Source organism: Rhineura floridana, chromosome 2 (genome assembly GCF_030035675.1).
Source record: "Rhineura floridana isolate rRhiFlo1 chromosome 2, rRhiFlo1.hap2, whole genome shotgun sequence".
Lineage (NCBI taxonomy): Eukaryota > Metazoa > Chordata > Lepidosauria > Squamata > Rhineuridae > Rhineura > Rhineura floridana.
In genome coordinates this window covers 115780587-115794443 of record NC_084481.1, presented here as the reverse complement: position 1 = coordinate 115794443, position 13857 = coordinate 115780587, and the positions used below count along the sequence as shown (strand labels likewise).

At 40.5% G+C, this 13857-nt stretch overlaps 1 protein-coding gene across 12 annotated transcripts in view; it reads left to right on the top strand.

Moving 5' to 3' along the window:
• OTOG (otogelin) overlaps nt 1-13857 on the top strand; it is a 208398-nt gene that overhangs the window by 105552 nt on the left and 88989 nt on the right. For all 12 annotated transcript variants that reach the window (XM_061610232.1, XM_061610233.1, XM_061610231.1 and 9 more), the window contains one exon: nt 3804-4082. In XM_061610232.1, coding sequence (XP_061466216.1) covers nt 3804-4082 — 279 coding nt within the window. The remainder of the gene's footprint in view (nt 1-3803; nt 4083-13857) is intronic.

Below are 13857 nucleotides of genomic sequence, written 5' to 3'. Positions count from 1 at the left end.
GATGGGAGCTGGTGCCACTTCAAAAGCATTCTGTCCATCTACCAGGCAGTATTGATTTGAGTTTGTTCTTTGTCCACTATCAGCTGCTTTTACCAGTCTGATTTTTCCCTTCTCCAAAAATATTGATATTAATATTGATATTTTCTTTCAAAATACTGATAGGAAAAATGATAAATGAAAGAAAATATCAATATTTTGAAAGAAAGAAAATATAAATATTTTGCCAAAAGATAAAGGAAAGGAAAGCAGTTTCGCTGCTTCGTCCTCCTTCTCTGCTATGACTAAGGCTGGTCAGTTTTCACCTTAGCAAGCAAGCAAGCACTGGCTGTTTTTCTTTTGGAAAGGAAAAGAGAAAAGTAGCTTTCAGTGCCCCCCTTCCTTCTAGAGTCAATGTGGGTGAGACTTGGCGTTTGTATTCTAGTGGTGGGGGGTGGGGGGGAGAGAGTGAGTGAGTGAGTGTGAGTGAGTGAGTGTGAGAGAGAGAGAGTGAGTGAGAGAGAGAATGTGTGTGTGTAACAGTGCTGGGAGTAAAAACAATAAAAGAACAAAATATTTGAGGAAATATTCGAGGGGGAAAGCCACTGAAGTTGGGAGCAAACAGGATCACTCCATAAAGATGGAGAATATGTGGACCATTGAAAAATCAGCTGAATTCTCGCCCATCTCTAACAAGTGGAAATCTTTGCACTGATGGGACACATTAGTTGACTACTAGCTTTTGTGTGGATGTCCCAGAATGCCTTCAAGCAGGGCAGGCTTGCTAGGTGGTCATTCTCACTCTCTTTCATGTGCATGGACTTGATAAGGGGAGGAGTTGTCTGAAATGGCGTCTTGAGTTCACCAATGTTTATTGAAACTTGATGAAATTATAATGAGGATTAGCTATTGGCAGTTTAAGCAGGTATTGCTAGTTTTCTAGCTACTGCATGTCTGGAAGAAAATACCAGTTCCTTTTGTGAAATTCATCCAATAAATAAATGTTGTCATCTTGGAAAATTAGACATTGTTCCAGAGTAATGAACAGTGTATCACACAACATCTGTTTAACATGGATTATTTGTTCTATCTGCAGGTTTTCTAAAGAAACGCCATCCAGCCCTGACGGGGACAGTTGATTTTACAGTAGTTTTATGGGTATTTTAAGCAGAATAACACAGTGTACAATGAAACAATATTTGGAACAACAGATGCTCATTTGGGTATCAGTTATGTCACCTTTTTAGTGAGCATTACTTTACCCTACAATTAAATCTACTGTCAGTGTGACTGTTTTTAGGAGACCTGCTGAAAATTCCAGAAGAAAAACATGACTCGCACATAGAATTGTCTGTTCTTGGCATTTAACATTGTTTTCTGGGACAGGGTAGCCAATTGATGAGGGAGAAACTGGAAAACAAGATCATGTAGTGCAAATTTTATATTTTGTTTTCTTGATATTTTTGGGAATAATGATTTGGTGGGAGATGTTTGCTAGGCATTGGGGAGGATGAGAGAGAGAGTTTGATGAAAAATACAACTTGTTAAATGAAATTTGTTTTATGGAATTAAAATGTTATATGCAGAAGGTAGTGCTTTGAAATTTCTCAGTCTGTAGTTTCAGAAATTTCTCTGTGTATGTGATTCTATTTGCAATAGACTTCTTTAGGCATTACTCGCCTGAAAGGAGATGTGGGGTCATGGATTTTAGTCAGCTACTCAGAGTAGATCCACTGAAATTAATGAGCCTAGTTAGAGCACAATCCTCCTCCTGGTGTTTACCTGGGCTGGGCTGAGGGGATACAGGATGTGGCGCATCCCCGGCAGAGGAGACAGGGTGTTGGTGCAGCACTGGGGCGCAGCTGGGGAAATTGTCCACTGCCAGGGCACAGCTGCCTCAGCTGAGACCAGTGCAAGGGGAGCTGGAGAAAGGCCACCAAAAGGGACATTTCAGGGGTGTGTCATGAGTAGAACCTAGGGGAGGGGGGCTTCCACTGCATCCTGCCCCTGTTCGGCTCTGTCCTGTAGTCCCCAGTCCCAGGAGATGATATGCTGGGGAAACGGGTGGGAGAAGGAAACATGCATGTCCTTTCCTTCTGCCGGCACAGCCAAGGTGCTCGTCTCCCTGGAGCTCTTGATTGGACATGGGATGAGGCAGACCCTCCTGCTGGCTACTTGCTGCCAGCCTCCTCCAAACAGGATTGCTCCGTTAGTCATGTCTATTAATGTCACTGGGTCTACTCTGAGTAGGACTAGCATTGACTACCATCCCATGTATTTAGTAGGGGTGTACAGTAACCACAATGCCTTGCATTTGTAGCACTTGGAAGCAGCCTGATCTGTTTTGGATCTGCTCTGTGTTCTGATTTGATTTATTATTCAGGTCTGAATCTGATCTGTTAAATCTGAAATGGATGAAATTTTTAGGCAAAGAAGCTACACTCCAGAGTGAATTAAGCCTGCCAAATTTTAGGCAGAACCACCTAGAAGCTTTAATGTTGGGAACCTTTTTTTTTTAAAAGAGAAACGTCTATTTTTTATTTTCTACCAGAGTTAGATGCAAATTGCAGACATGATCACCCCTTCAGAGGAGGATGAAGCCTGCCAGTTTTCTCCCACAAGGGCAGATTAGGAAAATAGAAATCACATTCCCTACCCTAGTTTTTTTGTGGGCAGAGGCAATCAGTTTGAAAACTTGGCACATGATGGAGGTTCCCCTGGGTAAGAAACCTGCCAAAGTTCAGACAAATAGGTGCCATTTTTATCATGCTAAGCGACTTAACTTTTGTTATAAAAATATGAAAATGGTTTTTTTCACTGCCCCACTCCCTTCCTGGAAGTATTCTCCATAAAGGGGTGGGGGGAGAGAGAGAGACAGTGCTATGCTTTTTAATAGTTAAGAAAAAGAATGATTTGGAAAGAATCAGGTCAGCCCACTAGTCTTACTCTGCTGCTTTCACCCTGCTCTCACAGCCAAACTCAGAGGATAATGACTACCCATGTGTTTACCTCAATATCCCTCCCCCAAATCATTGTGATTGGAATGCAATGAGGAAATAATTCACTGTGATTAAAAGCTATGACTTTCCATGAAAACAAAAGATTTCCCCACCACCTCACCTTTCGAGCTCTGAGTGTTTTCCCAGTCTGCTTGGTTTTGTTTCTCAGAAAAGAAAAGGGGTCAGGGTGGGAAAGCTGTGCATTTAACTTTATGGGAAAAAACCAAGGCAACTGGGCTATTTGGAAGGTTGAGCACTCCACCTCTACACACCTCATTAATGGTGCTATCCAACTCAGTAATATGAAAGACTACCCTGGCCTGAGTCATCCTAGTTTGCCTCCTTATTCACAGTACACTCAGCCTATGCACTGCCCTAGTATTTAGCCCTGTCCCCAAAGTCCCATGGTTCCATGTTGGGAATAACTTCTTGCCTGCTGTACATGTGGAGGCTCCTTGCACATGTTAATGTCCTGATCACCAAAGTTCTGAATCATGCAGGGAACCTCAACATGTCAAACTGTCTCACTGCTTCTTAAGCGATGTCCAGACATAGTGATTGCAGGGGCAGGAGGAGCTGTGCAACTTTGAGTATAGGGTAAATAGGCATCCCTGCAATTCCTTTTACCGCTCTTGCCCTCTCTCCAAATCGATATTGCCTAAAGAGGGTTGAGATAGTGTTATATATAGCAAGATAGGTAGTTTTGGGCTACATTGAGCCTGGCAGAATCTGGCTTTGCTATAAAAAGTATAGTACTAGTTAAAATGTAGTTTATAAACACTGCTCAGCTCAGGTAATAATATTTTGTTACTATTATTTGTTTTTCAGATCCAAACCTGGTTTCATTTGAAGCAGCTGACCGACCAAATTATTTTCTTCATTTAGCTTCCAATAATACTTTGGTTCTTTCTAAGTATGAAAGAAGTGAGCATTTTCAGAACAGATCAACTTTTGCCATCCACAAAAACACATGGCTTTCAGGATACAGCTCCTTTGAGTCATTTGCAGTGCTAGGCGCCTTCATTCACATTTCAGCTTCTTCTGTGAATATTGTTAAATATCATCATTCTGAGGCATTCAGACTCTCTACACTTTTTAAACTTGAAGGTAAGTACGTGCATATGAATTGTAGTGGCTACATTTTCAAACTTGATTTTGCCTTATTTTTATATGCTTCTTTTTTGGAAGTACCAATTGTACCAATTACTTTTAATATGTTTTTTTTAAAAACAGTATGTTTTTTAAAAATATGTTTTTAAAGCTTTTTAAGAAATGTTTTTAAAATTGTTTTGTTTTAATGTATTTTAAGGTCTGTTTTTATGATGTTTTGATGTGTTTTTAGTGCTTTTGTTTGCCACCCTGGGCTCCTGCTGGGAGGAAGGGTGGTATATAAATCAAATAATAAATAAACAAACAAACAAATAAGTCAAATGCATGATTAACTATTATCAATTAAACAATGCAACATCCCTGTGCTGAGGTGCTTACTAGTGTGATGCTTCTTTAGTCTAAAATGCGCCCCTAATTTTACCTGGTTCAGAATACAAATCTGCCCAGCTTGTAATAAAATGCTCAATTATATTACAAATCAAGCACCACTTCCCTCCCCCATTCTTCTGATTGAAATGCAAAATGGGATCTTGTGCAGAGATCCTGTGCATGCAGACCAGGGGTTCATAACCAGCTGTTTTGTAGGCACATGCACTAAAGTTCTTTAATGTTAACCCATTACTGTCACTGAAACTCCCATTCATTGTTGTGAAATGCATAACCAGACCCAGATAAGCTGCTTTTTGTTTGGGTTAGTTTTCATTACCTCTTGACTGATGTGGTTGCTATCACCTGTCCCAATATAAAACATATTCTTTTTCCTGGGTGTGTTTCTTTTGGAAGAGGGAGATTTGCATTTTCAAGTGACTCTCTGCTATGGATAGTGCTGGAAATAACAATACTCAGTAGGCTGTACAATGCAATAAGTTGCATGCGCTTGGCATTATCAGTGTACAAGCACCAAAATTATGAACTGCCAGACAATTCTCAGGAAGAATGCACTTTTTAAAATAACATTTAGCATATGCAAGTAAACATTTTTTTAAAATCTATAAATCTCTATCAATACCTAATTATAATATGAAATGTTAATGGGATGGCAACATAAATGACATGACAGCTTATGGCTGCTTATAATGTGGTTCACCATGGAAGACAAGAAGCAGACAGAATTGGAGGCAAAGGACTTTGTACCAGTGCAATTTTGTATGGGTACAGCAAAATACCTAGGCTATTGCACTTTTCCAGCAGTTCAGGATGGTGCAGTTGCACCATGCAACTCTTGTAATAAGAAAATATTATTATAGATATTTTTAATTGGAATGGATTAATGCTGCATCAACATGATGGCTTGAGAATCAAAATTCTAATTTAATTTAGATATGAAAGCTAGCCATTCAAACATTGAACCTATCCATAGTTATGAAAAATAGTTATTGGTCCTGTAGCCTAATTTAGATTCTGACCAATCCTTAGTTATAAGAATGGACCTTGTAGACTCTGTCACTGTATTGCTTGTCCTGCTTGGAATTTTTAATGCTGCTGAATAGTTCGAGGAATTGCTCTTGTGGGCATTTTGTATTCATTGGGAAGACCTGCTGATTAGCAGTTGGTGAGAGTTTCATTGTTAGGGAGTCTCGATTGGTCCAGTGTATTCCATTTTGGAATCTCAGTTTGGTCACTCATGCATTACTTAACCCATTCCTAAAATGTCATTCATAAGATCAACATCTTCTTTAAAAAAAATCCCCCTTCATAATTGTTATCAGGTGCTCTTTCTGTGGGGAAATAATAGAAAGGTTTTCTGCCTAAATCCATCATTTATTATGTAGATTAAGTGGCAGAACAATCCAAACCTCTTTTATGCCGAGCTGGTGTTTGTGTGTGTTGGATTAAGTGAAGGTGTCCTTCCATCCAGCTGTGGTTCAGCTATCCTCCTACTGGCCCCCAACTGTTCAGGCAGGAGGCCTGCTAGTGGCAAACAGCAGAAATCTGCAAAACGGTGTTCTGAAGGCAGGGAGGGGATGGAGCTGAGCCTGTCCAGGATCCAATTGATCCCAAGCCACATGATGGCATTGAGTTTAATCCCCCCTCCCGCTATGGTTGCTGTGAATAGAAGGGCTGGACATGTGGTGGTGGCTCTGCCACTCAGCAAAGCCCTGTTAGTGGTGCGAGTTAGGACTGCACCCTGCTTCTCATTGCAGACGATGGTCTTGATCTCTTTCCATTAGACTGCCATCACAAAGGAGATACTCCCACATGAAGTAGGACCAGGCCCACTAAGCAGTAAATAGCAATTCTGTCTTTTCTGGATAAAGTCTCAGCTTGTTAGCCTACATCCAACCCATAACAGCCTTCAGAACCAGCTAAGAGTCTTCAGTGCCTTCCCTGATGGAAATGCAAAGTAGAATTGGGTATAATCTACATATTGATGACACCCTGCTGCTTACACTAAAACTTGGGATGATCTCTCCCAGAGGCTGCATGTAGATGTTAAATAGCATTGAGGATAAGATGGCCAATGGCCAAAGAATTAAACTACAGTCCCCCACATCATGCATCTCTTTCTAAGACTTAACTTCAGTGTAGGATCAGAACCAGTGCAGACAGTGCCACCTGGTCACAGACATGGTAGGCAATCTGGAAGGATACCATGGTTGATAGTATGAAGAGCCACTTAAAGATGTCTTGTTTCTAGTGTAGGACATCTGCCAAAATATCTTCAGCCCCAAAATTGGGTTGCAAATCTGACTGAAATAGGTCCATAACATCCAAGATTACTTGGAGTTGGATTGTACCTTCCCTCTGGAAGCTTTTAACCAGGAAAGGCAAGACACAAGCATGCATATAGTTGTCCCCAAACTTGTAAAGTTCTTGTCCACATTCTCAGACTGAACACATTGAAAGTACCCATCACAATAGAACAAGCAGATACTTTAAGTACATCTACAGCTATTACAAATAATCTGGAGTCCAATTCAGACAGTTTAGCATTTATTGAGCCAACCCTGTAGGGTATTTGTTCATACTAATGAAAGGGTCCCCCTTTAGGATGCACACCTTAACTCAGGGCTGGCCCCAGACATGCTGGGGCCCTTGGGCACAACCCTGCCCCAGGACTCGGGGCTCCCCTTCTGTGATTTGTGGCAGGATCGCTGCTGCAGATTGCACACCCCGCCATCCCTTGCTTAACCTACCTTTGTCAGTTCTGCGGTTGCACACACAGCGCTGCCCTTAACAAAGATGGTGGCCGAGGTTTCCCTATGGGGCTGAAGCCTCTGCTGCCATCTTGGTTCATGGCAGGGGTGCGCATGCATGCGTGCCATCAGCCAAGATGGCGGCAGAGACTTCAGCCCCTTAGGGAAACCTCAGCCGCCATCTTTGTTAAGGGCAGCACTGCATGAGCAACCTCAAGACAAGGTAGGTTAAGCAAGGGAATGGTGGAGCTCCGAAGCTCTCACCATGTGATCTGTGGCAGCGATCCTGCTGTGAGTTGTGGAAGGGGAGCAGAGGGGCCCCTGTAGCCCCAGGGGCCCTCGGGCCAGTGCCCCACCTGGCTGCGCTTTAGAACCGGCCCTGCCTTAACGTGGTGAGGGGGTTTGAGAGTGTTGAAGAAACAGAGCAATGCCATCAGGAGTCTAGACCAAGACGCTAGACTCCTAGCAGGGGCACCCAAGGCAGAATGGTCAAAGCTGAGACACCAGACTAACATGCATCCAAACTCAGAGGAAGGCAATGGTAAACCACCTCTGAATACCTTTTACCGCGAAAACCATATGAACAGAGTATCCAAAATGCAACACGAGATAGTGCTGGAAGATGAGACCCCAGGTCAGATGGCACTCACCGAGCTACTGGGGAAGAACAAAGGACAAGTACGAGTAGCGCTGTGACTAATGACGCAGCTGGGACAAAGCTAAAACGAAGCCCAGAGGCTGATGCGCACAGATGTGAAAGGAGAGTCTGGAGTTGTACGATGCACACAATAGGAACATGGAATGTGAGAAGCATGAACCAGGGAAAGTTAGAAATTGTCAAGCAAGAAATGGAACATATCAACATTACAATACTTTGCGTGAGTGAATTAAAATGAACGGGAAAGGGACATTTTCAATCAGGCAACTACAAAATGAAGGAAATGAGAAATCAAGAGGAAACGGGGTTGCTTTAATAATGAGAAGTGATGTAGCAAAAGCAATTAGGAGCTATAACGCAAGGTCTGAGCGAGTTATATCAATGAGATTAAACGAGAAACCGATTAACATAACCATCATCCAAGTCTATGCTCCAACATCAAACGCAGAAGAAGAAATGGAGAGATTTTACGCAGAAGTACAGGAGGAAATTGATCACACATCAAAAGCAGATATGACTGGAATGCAAAAGTAGGGAACAGAGAAGAACTAGGAATTGTGGGGAAATAGGGCTTAGGAGACAGAAATGAAGCAGGAGAAAAACTTATTGAATTTTGTGAAGCCAATGATTTGTTTCTTGCAAACACATATTTTGAGCAACCAAGAAGACGACTGTACACGTGGACATCACCAGATGGTCAATATAGGAATCAAATTGATTATATAATTGGTAACAGAAAATGGAGAAGTTCCATACTTTCTGCAAAAACAAGACCAGGAGCAGACTGCGGTACAGATCATGAACTGGTCGTATCGAAAATCAGAGTAAAGCTAAAGAAGAAGAACAAAGCAATCATATTGCCAAAATACAATTTAAATAACATCCCAGAAGAATATAAAGATCAAATAAGGAACAGGTTTGAGGCTTTAAAGTTAGTTGACAGAGAACCAGAAGAACTATGGAATGAAGTCAGAGATGTTATCAGAGAAGAATGCAAAAAGACTGTACCTCTAGTTAAAAAGAGAGAAAGGCCTCAATGGATGACTGAAGAAACTCTTAAAATGGTTAAAGAGAGAAGGAAAGCAAAAGCAAAAGGAGATAGAAACACTGTCAGAACCCTAAATGCAACAACACAGCGACTAGTACGTAGGGACAAAGAGAACTGTTACAATAGTTACTGTATAGAAATAGAAGAGGACAACAAAAAGGGAAGAACGAGAGCCCTATTCCAAAAGATTAGAGAAATGAAAGGGAAATTTAAACCAAGAGTAGGGATGTTAAATAATCAACAGGGGAACACACTGACTGACAGAGATGAAATAAAGGGAAGATGGAAGCAATACACTGAAGAACTAAAGAGATGCCAGGATGACAGATTCATTCACGGAGGAACCATATGATGAAGAACCAGAAATTTTAGAATGTGAGGTAAAAGCTGCTCTTAAAATACTTGGAAGAAACAAATCACCAGGAACAGATGGCATACAAATAGAGTTACTACAAGCTACTGAGACTGGATCTGTCCAAATTTTGACGAAAATTTGTCAACAAATATGGAAAAGAAAACAATGGCCCACAGACTGGAAGTGTTGAATATATATCCCAATTCCAAAGAAAGGGGATCCCAGGGAATGCAGTAATTATTGAACTATTGCCTTAATATCCCATGCATAAAGTAATGCTCAAGAGTCAACAACAAAGGCTCTTACCATATATGGAGCGAGAAATGCCAGACGTCCACGCTGGATTTAGAAAGGGAAGAGGTTTGTTGTTGTTGTTATGTTCCTTCAAGTCGATTACGATTACAGTCATTAACCAAAATGGAGACAATAGTCAAGAAATCAGAAGAAGGCTAGGACTGGGGAGGACAGGTATGAGAGAACTAGAAAAGGTCCTCAAATGCAAAGATGTGTCACTGAAGACCAAAGTCAGGATCATTCAGACCATGGTATTCACAATTTCTATGTATGGATGTGAAAGTTGGAAAGTGAAATAAGTGGATAAGAGAAAAATCAACTTATTTGAAATGTGGTGTTGGAGGAGAGCTTTGCTCATACCATGGACTGAGAAAAAGACCAATGATTGGGTGTTAGAACAAATTAAACCAGAATTGTCACTAGAAGCTAAAATGATGAAACTGAGATTATCATACTTTGGACACACCATGAGAAGACACTAGAAAAGACCATAATGCTGGGAAAAACAGAAGGGAGTAGAGAAAGAGGAAGGCCAAACAAGAGATGGATTGATTCCATAAAGGAAGCCACAGACGTGAACTTGCAAGATCTGAACGGGGTGGTTCATGACAGATGCTCTTGGAGGTCACTGATTCATAGGGTCGCCATAAGTCATAATTGACTTGAAGGTACATAACAACAACAGCAATGAAAGTGTGGGGAACCTTTGGCCCTCCAGATCATCCCTTGCTATTGACTGTACATGCTGGGGCTGATGGGAGTCATAGCTTAGCAGCATCTGGAGGGCCAAAGGTTCCCCATCCCTGTATTAATGTAACTAAAAAAATTATAAGCAAATGGTAAAACATTGTAAAAAAGAAGTTTCATTTAGGCTACTAGTACAGTTACCAGCGCATTGATTTTCATGACAGAAAGAACCAACTGCACGCTCTGCAGAGTTTCCTGTTATTAAGCCATTGATTTAAAGTGTTAATAGTGACATTGTGAAACTGCTTATGTTTGGGGGCTAAGATGAGACCCCAATGCAGCTGTTGGCTGGCACACTTCAACTTCACAAAAATGACAGAATTTGTCATTGCCAAATGCTTGCTGCCTCCTGACAAATTCCTTTAATCATGGTGATGTTGGAAATTTGAACAGCAGAATATATGAAGCTCAGGTTATAAACCATTGCAAACAGGCACCTGAGTTTCAATATAACAAAAATGTTGTAGCCTTTTATTTTTAAGAGGGAAAAGAAGAGGTTAAGATCTGTAGTAGACATCTCTACTGGTGTAGTGTTGAATTGTATAACTTTTTTAAAGTGTGAAGTCTTTGCCTTCCAGTCATGCCAAAGAATTCTATCTATGCCAGTGGAAAACTAAAACAATTTACCTCAGCAAGTGGGATCATATCAAATGATCACAAGGCATTCCATTAATCACCACATCCGAGGATTTGGGTTTCAGAGTTTTATGAGCAAAGAAACATAGGGCTTGAATCTTTCTCCAGTGTTCTTTCACAAGGCCCAACTTGCTGATGCAGGGTAATTACATGGTCTAAAAATACAGCAGCATTTGTTTAAGTTAATGGAAAAGTTACACCAGTTCTAGAGTGCAGAGGCAAAGGCAGATTGGGTTTCCTGCTGACTATCATAAATGCTTTGCATATTAGATCAGAACTTTTCCAACGGAGAACTGCTATTCCTGAAAATAAATACTGGGAGTAGTATAGCTCCTTTAAATCCCCTAGGTAAAAAAATGTCTTCATGAGTAGTCTTGATGGTCTCTGAAGCATATCTAAAATACTTTTAAAGACCAAAGAATCCTTACAGTAGATAATTGTTTGCCAAAGATCATGTGAAGATTCCCAACTTGATAGCAATAAATGTACCAATGTGCATATCGTAGTGACAGAACACCTTCACTATACTATAACTGATGCTGACAACAGGATAATGGCGCAGTTCTCTGGAGATTTCTATTAGTGTGTGACTGCAACATTCCAGCAACTATTTGGACTGTTATTTCCATTTCTTCAAATCTGTGTTTTGTGCATAATTAGCCAAAACAAAAAGCACACAGGTTATTCACGAGGAAAGCATTTATATGATGTATGCACATTTCTAATAAGGATACAGTAAAGAGCATTATACTGTAGTGCTTGAACTATTCATTACAAGACACCTAGTAGTGGCAAAGCATTGATCTGTGCTACAGGCTTTTGTTACCATTATGTTTTTTAATTAATAAAAATTATAAGAATTCATGTCAGAATATTCATGAGAAATAGGCAATGTTATTCTTCTGATTTTTGCAGGAGGAAAACTGAAATGAAGAAGAAAAACCTACATTATGCAGTTTCCAAAGGAGTAGGCATGTTACTTGTCTATGGCAGAAAAAGCAGTCTTGTGGCACCTCAAAGACTAATAAATGTATTATGGTATAAGCTTTCATAGACTACATCTGATGAAGTGTACTGTAGTTCATGAAAGCTGATGCCGTCATAAACTTGTTAGTCTTTATGTGCCATAAAACTCTTTGTTTTTATATTGCACAGAAAGGTTGAAGTATTAAGCTGAATCTTGGAAGATTCAGAACAGTCAAAAGAAAAGTACTTCTTCACACAGCGCACAGTTGAACGATGCAATTTGCTTCCATAAGATATAGTAATGACCACCAACTTAGATGGCTTTGAAAGAAAAGTAGACAAATTAATGGAGGATAAGGGTATCAATCACTACTAACCACAATGGCTATGTTCTGTCTCCACTGTTGGAAGCAGTATTTGATGCTGGGAATTGCAAGAGAGGAGAGCGCTATTGCATTCAGGTCCTGCTTGCAGGCATCTCATAGGCATCTTCTTGGCCACTTTGAAAATGGAATGCTGGACTAGATACATTTTTGGCCTGATATATCAGGGCTCTTCTCATGTTCTTATATTTACAGTGCAAATCTGTACACATCAACACAGGATTAAATTCCATTTGAGTTCAATGGGGTTTACTCCCTCGTAAAGATGCAGTCTTATACACACTTGTGGGAGTATGTTCCATGGATCTCAACAGGATTTACTCCAGAGTAGGCTTGTGATGTGTATATCCTTCTCCCATCCTGTACACTTGTATCATTTATGTTACAGATTTCTTCTATTTTAAATAAAGGAAAAATACTAAAGAAAATGAACATTTTAATGATGTTATTTCTATTTATTTAAAAAATAAATTTAATAAATTAATATATTTGTGTATGAGAACATAATTTATGGAATATCATAGTATTTTGTTTCAATTCAGTTTTCCTTTTGTCAACGCAAGTGAGAGAGATAAAATTATTATTATTATTGAATAGTTGATGTGCAGCCTTTGTCCCTATTTAGCTGTTTAATTCCCCTTCCCCTAATGTAGATATATCTGTAATTTGATGAGACTTAGAATACAGTATGCTGGCTTGCATGACACAGTAAGCCAAACTATGGGTTAGCAAGGCTGCAGGGGGTGGGGAGGTCCTGGACAGGGGTCTGCAGCTGCTTTTCTCCTCCTGGTCTTTTTTCTGCTGCGCTGAGCTAAGCCAAGGTTTGGCTTAGTATGCCATCCAAACTGGGACTTGTAATTAAGCTCTCTCCTTACTAACCATGAGCTGTAGCCAAGAACAAACCTTGGCACATGTGCCCATTTCACAATTGAATACACACACACATACTCCACAACAACACACACACGCAACCCATTCCTATGCTGCCAAGATGCACTTTTTCCTGTTGCTTTTAAAAATCTATAAATCTTCCTTGGATATTTTTCATTACAATGACAGTGGTGCTACAAAGCACAGCTGTATGCATCACACCCCAAACCATTAGCAATAGTATCACTGTCATCCTTCTGCATCAGAGGAGATCCCCATCTCCAGCTGTTTAACCAACCCTGTCAACTCCTGATGTAAGCAGCACACAGACATGGGCCAACTCACAGGAGGATTCCTCTAGCATAGAGGTTCCCAAACTGTGGCCCGTGAGCTTCATTCAGGTGGTCCACGGCAGAGCTTGGAAAAGTTACTTTTTTGAACTACAACTCCCATCAGCCCAATCCAGGGGCCATGCTGGTTGGGGCTGATGGGAGTTGTAGTTCAAAAAAGTAACTTTTCCAAGCTCTGGTCCACGGCATGTTTGTGAAGAAAACTTAGAATTTGAATTCTGTAGAGTTCTATGGAGTAAAAATTGTAATACAGTAACAATACAATCTAATAAATGAAGCAATAAAAATACAATTAAAAATCATGCAGCAACTAGCACAGCACTTTACA